Source organism: Zea mays, chromosome 1 (assembly GCF_902167145.1).
Source record: "Zea mays cultivar B73 chromosome 1, Zm-B73-REFERENCE-NAM-5.0, whole genome shotgun sequence".
In the NCBI taxonomy this organism is placed as follows: domain Eukaryota; kingdom Viridiplantae; phylum Streptophyta; class Magnoliopsida; order Poales; family Poaceae; genus Zea; species Zea mays.
The window spans coordinates 4,931,946-4,949,548 of NC_050096.1; the positions used below are offsets into that span (position 1 = coordinate 4,931,946).

Below are 17,603 nucleotides of genomic sequence, written 5' to 3' on the forward strand. Positions count from 1 at the left end.
AGCGCAGCTCGGCACGGCTCGTTTCCAGCCCTAGCACAAACTACTATTGCAACAACAGCCCATCACCTACGAAGAAAATAGTGTGCCTTTCTCTTCTGGCCCAGGGACGATTATAAGCTCTGTCTGTATTGGGTCGGAATATTGTACAGACCATCACCTGCTTCTTAAGAAAAAGCGGCCGTGACTCCGGTCCAATGCATGCACATGTATGCACGGTGCACCAGAATCTTCATCGCTGCGTTCGCATGGAATTTCAGGCGCCGTACCAGAGAGAGAGAGAGAGAGAGGGGGGGGGGGGGTCGATAAGGCTTCTCGCGTCCCGGACCGGCTGGCTGGTCGACACGTCGAGCCCCGCAAAGAAGATTGACCATTAAAATCGGCCACCGTGCTGACTCTCGAGGCCGAAGCATCTCCCAGTCGACACGACACCTCGTGTGTTGCCAAATATGAACGACAGTGTCCCCACCCCACCCACTTCTTCTCGAGAAGAAGCTCACCAATGCATGCCGGGCAGGGAATTCATCAGGAGGAGAACATACTTGAACAGAAGGTTTCGACATGAGCAGGCCGGAGCAGCTAGCTAATAGAGGGAGATGAGGGGGTAAGTGTTCTCTGACGGACGTTCTGGCGCATGTGCCTTTGACGGACGGTGGACAGGTTTGTAAAACACGACGCGACACTCATGATCCTTATCATGTTGATTGGCTTGGGCTTGGCTTGCATCTCCAGTTCTCCGCACCACAGATCTAAGATTATTCTCTGCACTGCTGGCTAGCCTGACCTGACCTGACCTGACAGCTACTGTGCAGTCATGTCTTTGTTGTTTGAGCGGTAATCTCTGCCGGGCAATCCTATGTACAGCTCCGTCTCCACGTCCATCCCGACATCCTTCGGCCCCGTGTGATCGATGGCTGCCGGCGCTGGAGGCGGCGGAGGAGCCATCAGCATAGGCGGCGGCGGCGGCGGCTGCTTCTTGCACTGCACGCATGGCTTGGATCAGGATTATACCATATGCGTGCATCATGATGTTGCAGAAATGGGGAGACTGTATGCACATAAGATATCACAGCACAGGAAGTCGAGGTAAGGCGGTAGAATCAAAGCCTGTTTTCTTGGGTTGTTGGCATGCCGCTTGCCGCAGTGCAGCGTCTGCAAAATGTTTTCGCCCCCATTACCTTTTCACGTAAATCTTCGTTGCTCTTGCGCAGATTCATCTCCTGTTTGGTGGTTGACGCAACAAGGCACAAGTTAGGATGTATTCTGATGTTTCAATGCCCGATGTAGCCTGTAGGACACGAAGCTGACTTACCTTCTCCTTCAGCTTATGGAGTTGCTCCTCCAGCAGCTGAGTCTGCCATGTACGTAAGACCAGATACGCATATGTATGTATGCAGCTTTCAATTCATTTGTTAAAACATCATACATATACTGTATGCATAAAACGACATGAGGAAAGTAACTAACCTTTCTTCCCCTGATGCAATGAAGGCTCTTTTCGAGTTTCACTTCCAAACTGTGCAGTTCTTCAAAGGAGCATTCTTCCAACCTCTCACCCAAAAGTTTTCTGCGTCTCAACGAAAATTTGTTCATGGGCCGGTACATAAGGACAGCAGTATTTTCTGTGGCTAAATAATCACCTTTTGTAAGCTTCAAGTGCTTCCAGTTTCTTTGCCAGGCCCTCAGCATCAGCTTTTACTTGCTGCAATATAAGTTCGGACCAGACAATGTTAGTATCACTACTACATCAAAACTACCTCATGCTGATATCACTTATATATTTTGATGAAATTCTTGGTGGATAGGGGGGCACTGCGGTCATGCCAACAGAAGCAGCCAATCCAATACCTATGCAATTCCTTCTAGGTCACAATTCACATTAAAAGTTTTACAAAACACTTTCAGCATATTTTTAAGTTTTGAAATACATATTCCACTGTTGCATTCTTGTTTATTCAAGGTCTTATCATATCGACATCACATGTTCTTTTAAATATTCAGCTGTACATTAGTTGTACCCTGCCAAAGCTTCACCCAGTATATATAGTGTTATGCTTCAGGTTCAGTTGAAGCAAGCATCAGCAGTTGGGAAATGATGGACATCCAACAAAAGTATATCATACCGTTGGAAATAGAGGCTCTTTAATGCTAGTTAGCTTAAGGATGATCCACAGAATAAAAAACAAATCTATTGATAAAATCGACATTCAAGAATTGAAATTATACACCATAAGAAACCTACGAGAAATATAATCATAAGTCACCTCAATGTCCTGATGTGCTGTCTTGTTGCTGACATTATCCTTTGTGTACGTTCTATAACGTTCAATTGTTTTCTGGGCACTGAAAAAGGAGAAAAATAATGAAGTTACAAAAATCATGTCACAACTTAGGATACAGATGATTTATTGTGAAACTAACAAATTCTTATTTGTAGTTAGATAATGTGAAACGCTAACCCTAATCTAGGGTTGGGAGTATATTATATAGAGTTAGGTTGGTCAAGCCTATTACATGAGGGGTAAATGGGTAAACACAGGAAACCCTAATCTAACCCTAAACAGGAGTCTAACACCCCCACAGTCTCAACTCTATCCTGTACAGATGTTAAGATTAGATCGGGACTCAGTGAATGTGCTCGATCCCCTTAGTGAAGATATCTACGAACTATAAGGTGGTCGGAACGTGAACATCATCGACGGTGTCATGATTGCGGACGAAGTGAAGGTCGATCTCCACATACTTTGTGCGATGGTACTACACGAGATTGGTGGAGAGGTAGACCGCACTAACATTGTCGCGATAAACGAGGGTGGGGCGCTCTAGGGGGATGTGGGGTTCCTGGAGAAGCTGGCGGAGCCATGAGGTCTCGGCCACATTCTTGGCCACAGCGCGATACTCGGCTTCAATGTTGGGGCGGGAGACGAGGTTGGCGCTCAGGAACATGGCGTAGCTAGAAGTGGACCGACGTGTGTCGGGGCAGCCAGTCCAATCGGTGTCGATGTAGACTACGAGCTCTGAAATCGGGGATGGACGAAGTAGAAGTCCATGGTCGAGGGAGCCACATAGGTATCGTAGAATCCGCTTGAGTGCGGTGAGGTGGGGCTCCCGCGAGGTATGCAAGTGGAGGCACACCTGTTGTACAACATATGTGATGTTGATCCGAGAGAAAGTCAGGTACTATAGGGTGCCGGTGAGACTTCGATAAGCTATTTTGTCGGTGACTGGGGCCCGTCATCCACAAGAGCTTCGCCTTATTGTCGACAGGTGTGGAGCAGGGCTTAGGTCGGATATGCTAGCCCGCTCCAGAATGTTGAGGGCATACTATCGCTGGTGAAGGAAGAGGCCCTAGGGCCGCCGCTCCACGGTAATCTCGAGAAAGTGGAGAGGGCTCAGGTCCTTTATCGCGAACTCGCTCTGGAGGAGTGTCACACTGGATGTCGTGAGCACGATGTCGTCGACGTGGAAAGGTACATGATATCGTCGCCATGCTGAAGGATGAACATGGACATGTCCGACTTGACCTTGACGAAACGGAGGGAGACCAAGTAGAAGGTGAATCGACTACATGCTCGCGGAGCCTGCTTGAGGCCATACAGGGAACATTTTAGTCATTAAACCAAATCCGGACAAGCGGAGTCAATGAAGCCGGTGGGCTGGCTGCAGTAGACCATCTTTGTCAGAGTGCCATGAAGAAAGCTATTCTTGACATCGAGCTGATGGACCGCCTAGTCCCGGGAGAGGGAGAGAACGACATGAATGGTGGCGAACTTGACAACGGGGTTGAAGGTCTCGTCGTACTCCACTCTGGGACGCTATGTGAAACCCTGAAGGACCCAACAAGCCTTGTAGCATCAAGCGAGCCATCCGAGGTGAGTTTGTGGCGGAAGATCCACTTGCTGGTAACCATGGTGCCTGGGGGACGCGACACCAAGTCCCAAGTGTGGTTACTCAGTAGAGCTGCGTACTCCTCTTCCATGGCGCGACACTAGTGGGGATCGACGAGAGCGGCGCGAACAGAGAAGGGGACCAAGGAGGCAGTTGGACCAACGTCAGCTGTTAGAACCAACTGGTCGATGGGGCGGAGAACTCCGATCGAGGGACGTGTCACCACCATCGGGTGGATGTGGTCAGGGTGGATGGCGACTGGGTGGTACACCGGCAGATCAACACAAGGACGAGCCAACGAGGCGGGGGGGGGGGGGGGTCGGTGGATCGGTCCTCTCGCAACGGTGGTAAGCGCGGGAGGGTCGACGAAGCATGTCGGGTAGGACGCAGGTGACGGGGCCATGCTCGGCGCAGTCATAATTAGCAGGACTGTGAATGGCGTGGGTGAGGATGGTGGGGCCGCTCGTGGCGCGGGCGGGGTCAACGGGGCCACACGAGGCACAATCGGGGTCGACGGGGCCGCGCGAGGCGCATACGACACATGAAGAGGTAGAGGAAGCGGGGCCACGCGGGGCAATAGTCGAAGGCGATGTGGCCAATGGCAGCGTGAAAGAGGGCAACGGAAGAGAAACATCGACACAATCGACATCGATTTCATGTGGTGGAGAAGTCAACAAGTGGGAAATATAAAAAAACATGACGAGGGATATTTAGGCAGTGGGTGAGGAGGTCAAGGCATCGATATCCCATGTGGACATGGTAGTAAATGTAACACCACGTCCACTCGTGGACCGGCAATACTTACTCCTAGCAGCCCTCTAGGGTCATAGACTATCTCCACAGACCAACACGAGTTTTTTGTGCGCACTTTATCCTCGCTTATGCGCACCCGAGAAAATTCCTGGTCGGACACCCATCCAAAAATTGCTTTAAGCCAAACACGCTTAACCTAGACATTCTTCAGAGATAGGCTTCCAAAAAAGAAGATGGACCTTGTTGGTATGAGTACTCTATTAATTCTATTAAGTCTTGGACCAGGATATCACACAATCGACCTAGGTCAGGATATCGCAGTAACCGAGGAAAAGACTGCTAATGGAGCAGGGAGGATAGCTTTTATGTGGAGCAGTGGCGGAGGTGTTGGGATAGCAGGCACAACCAAAGACGTGAAGGTTGGCATAGTAGGGGGTTGTGCCTAACAGGGCGAAGTGGGGGTGGGTGACTCACCGCCTTGGAGGGAAGGCGATTGAGAATATTGGTAGCAATGTTCATGGCCTCTGCCCAACAACAAGCGGGAAGAGATGCCTGAAAGAGGAGGCTGTGAATCATGGTTGTGGTGGTGTGAATAGTACGTTTGACTCGGCCGTTCTAAGGGGAAGTGTAGGGGCACGAGAGTCGCAACTAAACACCATGGGCAAGAAAGGAGCAAGAGGCGGAGTTGTTGAACTCACAGCCGTTATCGCACTGGAGGCCACGAATCAGGCGACAGAACTGGGTGGAGACCCAAGCGAAGAAGTGGTGAGGGTGTGAAAGGTGACAAACTTGAGCGATAGAGGAAAAGTCTAGAGAAAATGAGACAAATCATCCAGGATGACCAGATAGTATTTGTAACCCGAGAGGCTAAAGACGGGATATGTCTAGAGATCACAATGAACAAGATTAAAGGCCGAGCAGCTCTGGACGTGGAAATAGAAAGGGAATACGAGAATGGCAGTCGAGTTGACATGCATGACAAAGGCTCTCAGAGGGGCCCCTGCTACAAGATATATCTGAGCTACTGGAGAGCTTGGACATGATGTTAGGTCCAGGGTGACCAAGACGACGAGGTGCTGCGTTGGCGGCGCTAGGCGTAGGCACGACCTAGTGGCGCAGGGGTGGCTCCTACTATGGTTGCGGTCATGACACCATAAGCAGGTCTACACTGCGGAAGCCGGAAAGCGGCCCTCGAGGAGCTCGCCTGCGTCCCGGTGCAGTGACGCCTCCGAGGGGTCGGCTACAAGCTACGGCAAGGCATAGCAGCATGACGTTCGGCTCCCGACCTTCATGGAGGGGAAGGGACGGGGAGCAGAGTGGATCCGAGTCGACCATAGAAGATCTGACGGAGGCGGCGCAGAGGGTTGAGACAACGAATGACAGCGGTGACATGGAGGGCTGAGGCGGCGAACGCGAGGACGAAGCCAACGGCGGCGGGCGTAAGTGCCGAGGCGGCGCGACAACAGTGGGAGGTGGGGGCGGAGGAGGGTTGACGACCTAGGAAGTTGGGCCGATGTCCAGGGTGGGGTGGGAGAGAGAGAGAGAGGAGAGAAACATAAACCTAGCTTTGGTACTAAGTCATAATATGTGAAACACTAACCTAATCCAGGGTTGGGAGTATATTATATAGAGTTAGGTGGACCAAGCCCATTACATGAGGGGTAAATTGGTAAATACAGGAGAACCCAAATCTAACCCTAAACAAGAGTCTAACATTTGTATCCTTGCATATTCAATTACAAAATCATGGATGGTGGATCACAAAATGCATCAAATAGCTTGAATACAATAAACTAGAATTGGAATTCATGATGTTTCACGTCTTTTTTCTTCCACGTTTCAATCACATAGATAATAGTCTGAACAAAAATTATGTGTTAAAATGCCTGATACGTTATCTGCAAGTTATACCAGAACTCTCTCTTTACATCTAGATAATACTTAGTAAGTATAAAGCATAATGTTTATTTGGACAAGTACGATTTTATATATACATGGATATATGATCAATTTATAGTAATAGTGAAAAAATTCTAATTTATCAACATCTCTTTTAAGTGAAGGCAACATATTTACTCGATCTCTAGCATTATTTTATCAACATTACCCCCATCCAATTGTGTGGGTAACAATGCAATCCAATTGCTTATATAGCTATAGTCTAAGTGGTATATGTTAGTCAGTTTTGGTAAGCTAGAATCAGGGCTAAACATATGAATATCTTCCCCATGTACTCTAGCCAGAAGAGGTAGGGTATACAAGTTGATTAAGCAAGGATCAATCTGGGAATGGGTGTTCCTATAAACCATGTAATTCTTGCATATATATGTGTAACCCCTCTACCCTGGTATTAATCAATCGATACTATTATAGCAAAATTTCTACATGGTATCAGCAGACCAGGCCCATTTCCTGGCCGGTTCCCTGCTCGGCGCGCTGCCCTAGGCGCCGCCTTGCTCCCCTCCAACGTGCTACCCTCGACGTCGCCCCTCCCCCCCCCCGGCACGCTGTCACCCATCCGCCCCTCCTCTTCCGCTACCCCGGCAAGCTACCACCTAGGGTTCGTACCCTATTTTTTTAGGCCAATATGCATCCTTCCTACTAGGTTAAAGCTTTGCATGTCGCAACTCACTTGCTAAACATTCTACCCACCAAAACGCTTCAAACCTCCACCCCCTCTTGCTATTTTTGGCATTCATGCATGGTACAATCATCTTCGTGTCTTTGGTTGAGCTTGTTACCCTAACCTTTTAGCCACAGCCGCCCACAAGCTTGCTCATAGCTCCACACGCTCAGCACCTTCCCATAACCACAAGGGATATCGCTGCCTCGATTCTCTCACCAATCGGGTCATCATCTCTCGCCATGTTGTGTTTGATGAGAACTCATTTCCTTTTTCCCAGCAGTCATCTCCCCTACGTCTAGATGATCTTGATATTTTACTCGATCCTACTGACTTTATGCTGCACCCAATTAGTCCAACACATGTTTTGTTGCTTACAGGTGTTCCCCTGATGTTCTCGCACAACCACGTGCGGCCCCAGAAGCAAACACCTCCCCTCAACACTGTCCTAATGGGTCTGTTGCTGCGGCTAGTCCTACTGGAGGGATGTCCTTAACCTCCCCCACGCCATGCGCTGCCGCGCCAATAGCACTGGCATCTTCGGCCTTCTCCGCGCTACGCGCGGATGCGTCGATAGCACCGACGGCTTTCCCCATGCCGTCTACCGCATCGGCGTCATCGGCCTCCCCCGCGCCACACGTGGCAGCGCCGATAGCATCGATATCCCGCCCTGCTGCCCCTTGCTCGTCTACACGCGTCGCCGACATGTTGTGGAAGACTCGCCTTCTATATCTGCGCCAAGTCTTCTCAAGGGCACAATACCGATTTCTCCGGTCGTCAACAACTACGGGATGACAACACAAGCCAAATCTCGCCTTTGTTTCATGTCCGTCTACTAGGCTACTACGTTATCTCCAGTGCCTCGGACTTTCCATGGCGCTCTCACTGATCCAAATTGGCGTGAGGCTATGGAAGCCAAACATTCTGCTCTTCTGGACAACAACACCCGGGATCTTGTTCCACGCCCCCTCGCGCCAACATCGTCTCCGACAAGTGGATCTTCAAGCACAAGTTTCATGCTGATGGATTTCTCGAGCGCTACAAGGCTCGGTGGGTTCTTCGAGGTTTCACTCAGCGGCTCGACATCGACTTTGACGAGACTTTCAGTTAGGTGGTGAAGTCGGCCACCGTCAGCGCGATACTCTCCCTCACCCTGTCTAGCACCTAGTAGAGGTCACCCGGGCAGCTGGCCACACTGATACTATGGTCACACGACGCACCTCTGGGACCATCAAGCGCATCCACTACAGCGTCACCTTCACTGCCTCTTCTGTGTTGTCTCCAGTTCCGCCCTCGGTTCCTCGCTGCTCACCGATCCACACTGGCATCGCGCCATGGAAGAGGAGTGCGCGACTCTGATCGCCAATGACACTTGGGACCTGGTTCCTCGTCTACCTGGCTCCAACGTTGTCACTATAAAGTGGATCTCCAAATACAAGTTTCAGGCCGATGGGACATTGAAATGCTACAAGGCATGCTGGGTTCTTCATGGCTTCACTCAGCACCCCAACATCGACTACGACGAGACTTTTAGCTCGGTTGTCAAGTAGGTGACAGTCCGCTGATACTATCCCTGGTGCTCTCTCGTGAATGGGCCCATTCATCAACTCAACGTGAAGAATGTCTTTCTCTATGGCACTCTCAGCGAGATAGTCTACTGCAATCAGCCATCTGGTTTCGTCGACACAGAGTGCCCTTTGTCGACACAGTATGCAACAAACCCGATCGTTACTTCGCCACCATTGTTCATATATGTCGTTGTTCATATGCACCACTCAAAGCTTGCGACCACTCTCCTCCATTGAGGCTTTAACACGCTTGATGGCATACGTTGCAGCAACCTTCATGTTGAGGAGCATTTCCCACATGTAGCATGCCATGTTGTTGACCAAGAGGAGGAAGAAGCAACATCGGCCAGGAGTTGTTGATGTGATGTGATTGCACAGGTCACTGTGCATGAGCTCGAGCCACTCTTTGTCTCGATAGCTTGGCTAACATGGGAAGGGGCACCATTTCAACTTGTCTTCACACAGGTGTCATAGAGTTGTCCCACATGCTCGATGTGTGGCATGCCCTGCACTGTCTCCTTGTTGTCATGGAGGTGTCGAAGGTGAGTAGTCAAAATGGAGGTGACGAAGCTCTCATGCTGGAGCCAAGCCACGTCATCACAGTGATCAACAAGACAAAGACTAAGACACATGCACATGTAGAATATACAATCGGTTCTTTTCTCAATTTACCTTGGCTAGGAGGTGGTAGCAGTTCCAAATGTGAGGCAACCCATGGTCAATTTCCATATGTGAGCTGCCTAAGACTGATAATGAAATTTGTTAGCACAGGGATGTAGTAGAGTCCGATGAGGAGTGCAAGTTTTGGCCACGAAGGCGACAAAGCTGACACCATGAATCTTGATGGAGAACGCGTCTCCAAACTTCAGAAGTCATATGTGTTGAGATCCAAGTCATACAAGTACTCCCATCGATCATGCATGTGGGGTGTGGCACTATTGTCGAGGTACTAACTGTCATCGAGGAAGACATGGGCACATGGCTCATCGAGGTGGAGAGGGGGCGACCTATGGTGATGGAGGAGAAAAGTTTGAATCTTTTCCCTCCTCCACTTTTGGCTATAGCACTGGGCTCCCATGAATTTGGAACAAGGCAAGTTCATCGTTCTCGTTGGCCTAGGTGATGTGAGTCTAGCCACCATGCTTGGAATGTTGGCAATTCTCGCCCCAATGGGTTGTCTTGTTGTAGTTGAGACAAATATTGTGTTATGTTTCTTGCGCTCATGGTAGCACCGCTGCTATCTGCGTTGCCACACCCATAGGGTCCCTTGTGTGGGCAGCGTCGGTAGTCGCTTGTTAAATACGAACCTCTACCTTCTTTCGCTCCTTATGGTGAGCGATCCACTACTATTTGGTGAAATAAGTTTGCCACCGATAGCGACTGACTCACCGGGCAGTGGCTCATCACGGTCGTCGACGACCTTGAGCTGCCCCGTAACCTCCTAGATCATCAGTGTGGAGAAGTACAAGAGTGTCTCCATCACCAATGCAATTTGTGTGTACCTGGGACAACATAGAAAAACTTCTCAACTGTCATTTGTTTGTCGACGTCACCATCGTTGTGCCATGTCATCTGTTCTAGGAGAGGTGGAGAGCAAAGTCATCGACATTCCTCTGGGGTGGAATGTGAGGTGATCCCATTTCCCATGCAGATTCTGCTACGTGGGGCACAGGCGCTACCGATACACGCTGCAAGGATGGTGTCACTAGCGTCGTTGGCGATCTCCTTGTCCGTGAGGTTGGGCGCCATCTCCAACGGAATGGCAGGAGAGCTTCAGGCGCTCATTGATCCACATGGAACATGATGTCGCCAAACTCCACGTCCTAGATTTATCGTGCTTGCATCTTTACCTTCATCACCAAACTCCACATGTTTTAGTTGGTCTTCTTAGCATGGGCCATGACGCCCTTCCACTATAGTCCTTCATCGCCTTCTGGATGACTGTTGGCCCACGCTTGCCATGGTGACCTTGATGGCATACTAGTGACGACAAGGCGAGGTGGTGCCTAAGAGGTCTAATCGACCCTCAGGACCACACAATGTCCGCCTCCTCAGCGTGCAGGGAAGAAGTAGTCGTGGTTGCCTACGCACTGGTCGTCTCGCCTGTCTGCGTAGACATCGCTTCTGTTGCAGCGATGCAAGCCTCGCACACCTCCACAACCGCGCTCGCATTGGCTCTACGGTAGTTCAATGTGGTCGACACATGGGAGGATTGGACGGACATGGCCGACAGAGGAAAGAACACAAGCTCTATGTACCAATTGTTGACAAAGACACAAGTTTTGTAAATTTTATGTATATTATTTAGAAAGTCATCATTGCTACTCTCTTAGTTCATATTATAGAACTAGATGTCTACTTTGCAGCTAAAAGCATAACAAAACTATGATACTTAAAGTAGAGATAAGATGCTAAAGAGAAAGATAAGATGCCATGACATAGGTACTAACTACTACTACTTATCCTAGAATTAGAGCTCCAAAAGAACAACAACATTGTGGCTTATGGTTCAATTCTTCCCCTAAGCCTTGTGTGTAGACTTTGGAGTGATTTGAACTACCCTAGTCCTGATGTGAAGCTCCTAGAACTCGAGCCTTCCAAGTCACTTGGTTAGAAAGTCTGTGAGTTGACCCTGTATTGATATAGTTGGCCTTGACGCTTCTGCCATCCAAGCAGCTCGTGATGAAGTGGTATTTGATCCTGATATGCTTGTTGTGCTCATGGGGACAAGATTCTTCATCAAGGCCAGGACGGAGTTGTTGTCCACCCGAAGTTGCAACAATATATTTAAAATTATGTTTATAACTGATTACCATCACTATGATCGACCAAAGACAAAAATATGTGAAAATATACAACTTTTGCCTTGAAGACCAAGAGCATGAAAAGTACATTGTAGACAAGTAATTCATCCATAACAAAAAAACATTACGAATGGTAATTTGGCTAGAGTTAGCTCCTGATTTGAATCTCTTAGGGAACACTTACACCTAAAATAGTTGATTAGTCCTCAAGATGTGAAATTATGTTGTAACTATGAATAAATTACCAATAAAACATAAAGGAATATGATCATGATAACAATTTCCAATGTGGGAAAGCATCTACTTACTCTCGCATAATTGCATTCCTAGTTTTTTTTGTTACATAATGCAATGGCTTATCCAAAGTTATTACTTGATTTCTAAAAAGTTGTATTTTTTATCAATTCATCTTCAAAGAATAATATATAAACCTAACAATTGATGTGTTAAGATGCTAGTAACTATTTAACTCTGAGTTGGCACCATATTCATTGCAAGGAACTATCTCTGAGTAGCATTGTGGGATCAAGTAATTGAACCAATGAAAGTATCAGCTCTGCCAAATGCACGCATTATTGAATCTAAGAAATATATCGATGTTGTCATATTTCTAAACACTTCACTAGTAGAAAAATACAATGTAATATATAAACCTAACAATTGATGTGTTAAGATGCTAGTAACTATTTAACTCTGAGTTGGCACCATATTCATTGCAAGGAACTATCTCTGAGTAGCATTGTGGGATCAAGTAATTGAACCAATGAAAGTATCTAGCTCTACCAAATGCACGCATTATTGAATCTAAGAAATATATCGATGTTGTCATATTTCTAAACACTTCACTAGTAGAAAAATACAATGTAATTGACATTCTGATTATATAGATATTAGGCATTCTTAATGACAATGTTTCTCTAGTATTTGCTACTTAATTAATGTTTTGTTATTGTTGGGTTAACTTTTGGTGTTTTTAGATTCCAAACCAAGACACTACAACAAGTAATGATTACATGCAAGTCTTCCCCTCAAACATGTCATGGCTAACATTTGTATTTATGAGGTTTAGCAACATCATTTTTATATCCTATTGACACATGTAAATTTTTTGCTTAAATAGAGAAGGTAAATTTTGTGATTGAATAAAGATATGGAAATGTTTAAACGTGATTACTAAGAATCTAAGATTGATTTAATAGGATGAAACATCACATAAATCAGATAATGATCAAGCGAAAGGAGTTGATACATCAAACAATACACTATTATGACATATGTGGTAGTAGTCATGAGCCTTGTGTTACACTTATGACTTTGTTAACACGCCAATATATTTGTATGTCATATGGGGAGACGAAGTGGACTATATAATAATATTATCACATGGCTAGAAGTAAATATATAAATATTTGTTCTAGGATTTATTTTTTAGTATTGCTTTCATAGTTAGGATTATGTAATTGACGTATTTTAAATAGATAGGCAAATGTCGAACTAAAAAGGTAGGTAAATCAGGCTCCATTACATTTTAGCAAGACCAATTTAAGAGGGCCCTTCTTTCTTTCAAGCGGAAGGACAAAAAGAAAGAACCAAAGAACCTCTCGTCTCTGGAAGGAGTGGTTTGTTTGGCTCTCTGTGTAATAGAATGAAGATAAATAGTCTGAACGTAACATAGGACATAACAATAGATTGTAATATTAGTGATGCCACTTATTATGTAGAGAGCATTCTTAGCAAAGCTAACTATGAGTTAGAAGAACTTGATATAAGAGAGTAACTATAGAAATACCAAATTTAAAGAATTTGTTTTTTTTGTGCTCACATGAATAAATTAATAAAGCAAGTTAAGAAACTATATTTTTGAAACAAGGCCTTTGAATGATTTTTTTTATCTTTAGAATTCAACTATAGCTCAAATGTTTTCTCTATTTGGATGGTCTTCTGTCTAGGTAAAGAAAGTAGTATAGATGTCTAAATTTCCCCAATATCATTACATTTTTCTTTATTTGATATTTATACTCATTGCATTGTTTATCTCGATCATATCAGGTAATTTAATCACATCTAAAAGAAACAAATGGGTCCCTTGGTATCATTTTAAGTGTTGGTTTGGTGACAAGGGATTTGGAGCAGATCCATGCATGGATTCCCTCCAATTCACTTGTCACCAAATCAGCGCAATAGCAAAAGGTTTCCTTCTCTATGGATCGCCTCTAATTCCATTGTCACCAAACCAGTCCTAAATGAAAGCCGGGCAGAATGAATTATGGAAGGAAGTTAGACCTATTTGGCTATGGTAGTATATGATACAATTTTCTCAGGAATTATAATCCAATACACTATAATTATTTCCTAGTGCCACAATACAACTATAATCCAATACAACTATAATTAACTATGCAAACAATTTGTATTACTAGTAGATGCAGCACATAAACCACATCGGTTAAACCATCACAAGGCAGGTAAGATGGGTGGATGAAACTACGGCAGCCAGCAGTAAACAAGAAAGCGACACTATCATCAACCTGACAAAAGGCACAATGTGGTTTGACGAGTTCACAAGATTCCTTTTCGGGTTAACTATGCTGGAACAAACAGCAGGCACTTGTAGATCCAGCATATAACCCACACCTATGAAGCCATCAGCCCATCACAAGGCAGGCAAGATGGGTGAGGCCCAAATCTAATGAAACGTCGATGAAATTGCAGCCAGCAGTAAACAAGAGAGCTCCACTGACCATCAACCTGACCAAGGCCACAATGTGGTTTGAGTACAAAATTACTTTTTGGGTTAACTATGTGGCAATGTATATTACTATAATAGATCCTGCACATAAACCAAATCTATGAAGCCATAACAAGGCAGGCAAGAAACGGGGCGAGGACCAAATCTAATGAAACTAGAGGCAGTAGTAAACTTGGTGAAGGCCGCAGTGTGGTTAGAGTGAGAAATCTCTTTTTTTGTGTTAACTATATGGCAAACATAAGTCAAAAACAAAACAACATATGTACAGCGGAAGGCACATACACAATATCGCATGCGTTGGTTTTGTGTCCGAACAGCAAGAGAACTCAGATAGTGACAGCCGTACTGCAAAGAAGACCGATGGAACTGGAAACGGACCTCCGGATGGCTCTATGATTTAATTAAAAACGGGTTTAACTGACCCAAAGAAAGAGGAAGTCGTCCGTGTAGAGATCAGAGGTTCCACCAGTAAGAAAATAGCTGAAAAATCTTTTATCAGGCCGCTGTGCATTTAGTGCGACCAATCGTTAGTCTGCCTGATCTATTGCGTCGTACGTGAACATATTTTTTTTGCCATGTTGCCAGGCCGAATTTTCCTATTGGCTACACGCCAACACTAGTTTTATTATGGGAGAGATGAACTGCCTACATGTACTAACTGTCCTTTCCGCCTGAAACCACGGTGAAGTGGGTGGAAAAACATTGCGAGGAGCTGAAAGGAATTAAACCACGGCGAGACAAGATCATCGGGGGCACAAAATCTTCAAACCGGCCAATGGATAAGCACAAGGAGAGAGGAGAGGTGAGGGCTGAGGGGAGATGAGTGGGGACTGGGGGTGGTAGCTGCACAGGAACTGATGTTCGTTCCCCCAGGTGGCCAAAAACTCAAAAAAGACGGGAGAGGCCACGCGGTTGCTACAGGAGTTTGCGCAGAGAGCGCGCAAGAATCCATCAGATTTTTGCAGGCTTTCAGTCCACAGAAAACAGTAAAGTAATCCGCGTTAAACAGTAGGCCAAGCAAGGCAAAGAGGATTAATACCCCCCAAACCAAATAAAAAGATGGCTAAAGAAAAACCGAACACCGGATTTTATCGCGAGGGGAGGGGAGGGGAGACGGTTGGGCGGGCGGGGGACTGTTACCTTCCGCTGGCGAATTCGTAGAGCTTGCCGCGCGGGGAGAAGACGACGAGCGCGACCTCGGCGTCGCAGAGGACGGAGAGCTCGAACGCCTTCTTGAGCAGGCCGTTGCGGCGCTTGGAGAAGGTGACCTGGCGACTGGCCGGGTTCTCTATCCGCTTCATCTGCGTCTTGCCCCGCACCATCCTGGACCGCCGGGGACGAGAGCTCCAATCGAATCGGGACACAGATCCTCCTCCCTCCCCCCTCCTCCCTCTTCCGGATCGGATGGCGGCGGCTCCTGCGGCTGGGAGGAGACGCGGCGAGGCGGAGGGAGCTTGTTATCCGAATTGGGCCGGCGGTGGAGGCAAAAGTGGAAAACGGGGCGAGGATCTGGTCTAGGGAAGGGAAAGGGGGCACTCACCAAAAATGGCAAGGGGAGGGCGGTGGTGGGAGAGAGAAGAAGAGGAGGGGGCCGCGTCGCGCGTAAGGGTTTTGGCCCCGTAGCCAGCCGCGGGCTGCCTGTGCCTGGCTGCCTGCCTTGTATCTCTCTCTCCTCGCCTCCTCGGCTTTCCTTTTCCGTCCCTGCCGGTGTTGCCGTGAGCTCCGTGAGGTGGGGCGGGCGGCGCAGCGAGAGCGAGCGCAACGAGGCGGAACGGAAAGAGGGAGGGGCGGATTCGGTGGGTGCCGTTGCTGCTGGGCGGAGACGAAAGGGTATATAGGTATACTATCACCGCCACCTAATAAAGAAGGGTATGGGGGGAGGAAAGCGAAGCCCGGAATTTCCCATCCGAGGAAAATTATCGCGCCCGCCATTGGCCGGGTGCGCACTGTCTGCCTCTTTTCGGGAAGGGGCCGCGTCATTAAAGCCCGACGCCTGGTCCTGCTCGTTGAGGGATCCGGTCTTTTGCGGGTAACCGCTCGTGAGAGCTCGATATTTGCAGTTCCGCACAACCGCAACCGACGGGAGGACCAACTTTTTTGCAAATTGGCCCTTTTCGGGTTTTTTTTCCCACAAATACGCCCCTGACAGTTTCATTTCAAAAAATGGACCCTTATCTCGGCGCCGTCATCATTGGCGCCGAGCTTCCATGTGCCGGCGCCAATACTATTGGCGCTTATACGTCAGACGTGGCGGTTGGCTGGCAGTGACGTGTCAGGGGGTCGGCGCCAAGATCTACGGCGCCGACCCCCGTGTCGGCGGCTCAACACGTGTCCGGGGGGTCGGCGCCATAGATCTTGGCGCCGACCCCCTGTATTCAACCTCTGTCGACCTTCTGTGCAAAAAAAAATTGAACTCACCGCCGCCGCACAGACCCCGCGCCGGCGCTGCTCCTTCCCCGGCCCGCGCTACTCCCCGGCGGCGCTCCACCACCGGCCGGCGCCGCCCCGCCCGTCACCGGCCGCCGCCGCCCCGCCCGCCCCCGGCCGGCGCCGCTCCTCCACCGGCCGGCGACGCCAAGCCCGTCCCCGCCCGGCGCCGCTCCTCCCCGGCCGGCGACGCCCCGCCCGCACCCGGTCGGCGCCGCTCCTCCCCGGCCGGCGACGCCACGCCCACACCCGGCCGGCGCTGCTCCTCCCCGTCACCGGCCGCCACGCCCACACCCGCACGCCACCGCCCCGCAAGCGCCCCCGCCGCCCCGCCCGGCGCCGCTCCTCCCCCGACCGGCGCCGCCCGGACACGCCACGCCCGCCCCCCGGCAGCCCCGCCACGCCCGCCCCCCAGCAGCCCCGCCAGCCCTGACCGCGCCGCCGCCCCGACACGGCCGGACGCCTCCCACCGCCGCCGCACGGCCGTCGACCCGTTCCGGGCGCGCTCCTCGGTCGCGCTCGCTCCTCGCCCGCGTCGTCGACGTTCATCCCCGACCGTTTAGGTAAATTTTATATGGTTTTTGTTTATTGTGCAAGCATTTTGTGTTAATTATGTTAAATTGTTTTGCTATAATTTGTGGTTTTTTGAATGTGATGAATGTTAGTTATTGTGATAAATGCTAATTTGATTGAATATTATGAATGTGAGTCAAATGTGCATGTTTTTTATCCTCCCCGTGCAGGGGAGGTGCTGTCAAAATTTGCAATTATTATATATGAGTATTTTATAATGT

The 17,603-nt window shown here is 48.5% G+C and overlaps 1 protein-coding gene and 1 long non-coding RNA gene across 5 annotated transcripts; one reads left to right on the plus strand and one right to left on the minus strand.

Annotated features, from left to right (window-relative positions):
- Nucleotides 1-516: 516 nt before the first annotated feature.
- LOC100279630 (uncharacterized) lies at nucleotides 517-16,304 on the minus strand. Of its 4 annotated transcripts, none has more exons than XM_008674576.3 (8): nucleotides 15,923-16,304; nucleotides 15,523-15,805; nucleotides 2,262-2,340; nucleotides 1,638-1,699; nucleotides 1,465-1,564; nucleotides 1,310-1,351; nucleotides 1,176-1,217; nucleotides 517-978 (listed from the first exon to the last, which is right to left on the minus strand). In XM_008674576.3, the coding sequence occupies exons 2-8, from the start codon at nucleotides 15,702-15,704 to the stop codon at nucleotides 799-801; spliced, it is 687 nt and encodes a 228-aa protein (XP_008672798.1). In that variant the 5' UTR covers nucleotides 15,705-15,805; nucleotides 15,923-16,304; the 3' UTR covers nucleotides 517-798. The 4 variants fall into 4 exon arrangements, with proteins under 4 accessions (XP_008672798.1, XP_035822094.1, XP_035822090.1 ...); XM_035966201.1 differs by having other exon boundaries at nucleotides 1,056-1,217; nucleotides 15,923-16,213; NM_001152626.1 differs by having other exon boundaries at nucleotides 519-978; nucleotides 1,105-1,217; nucleotides 15,523-16,002.
- On the plus strand, nucleotides 1,616-1,956 carry LOC103631144 (uncharacterized). Its single transcript, XR_555271.2, has 2 exons — nucleotides 1,616-1,726; nucleotides 1,803-1,956. It is a non-coding gene; the product is annotated as an uncharacterized lncRNA (long non-coding RNA).
- Nucleotides 16,305-17,603: the final 1,299 nt, after the last annotated feature.

Bases quoted from the DNA above. Each gene is read 5' to 3' on its own strand.
- LOC100279630 (XM_008674576.3), bottom strand. From the start codon at position 15,704: ATGGTGCGGGGCAAGACGCAGATGAAGCGGATAGAGAACCCGGCCAGT. The intron at 1,565-1,637 runs GTGATTATTTAG...GTTGAGACGCAG, and splicing joins GCACTTGAAGCTTACAAAAG to AAAACTTTTGGGTGAGAGGT. The intron at 979-1,175 runs GTAATGGGGGCG...CCATGCGTGCAG, and splicing joins ACGAAGATTTACGTGAAAAG to TGCAAGAAGCAGCCGCCGCC.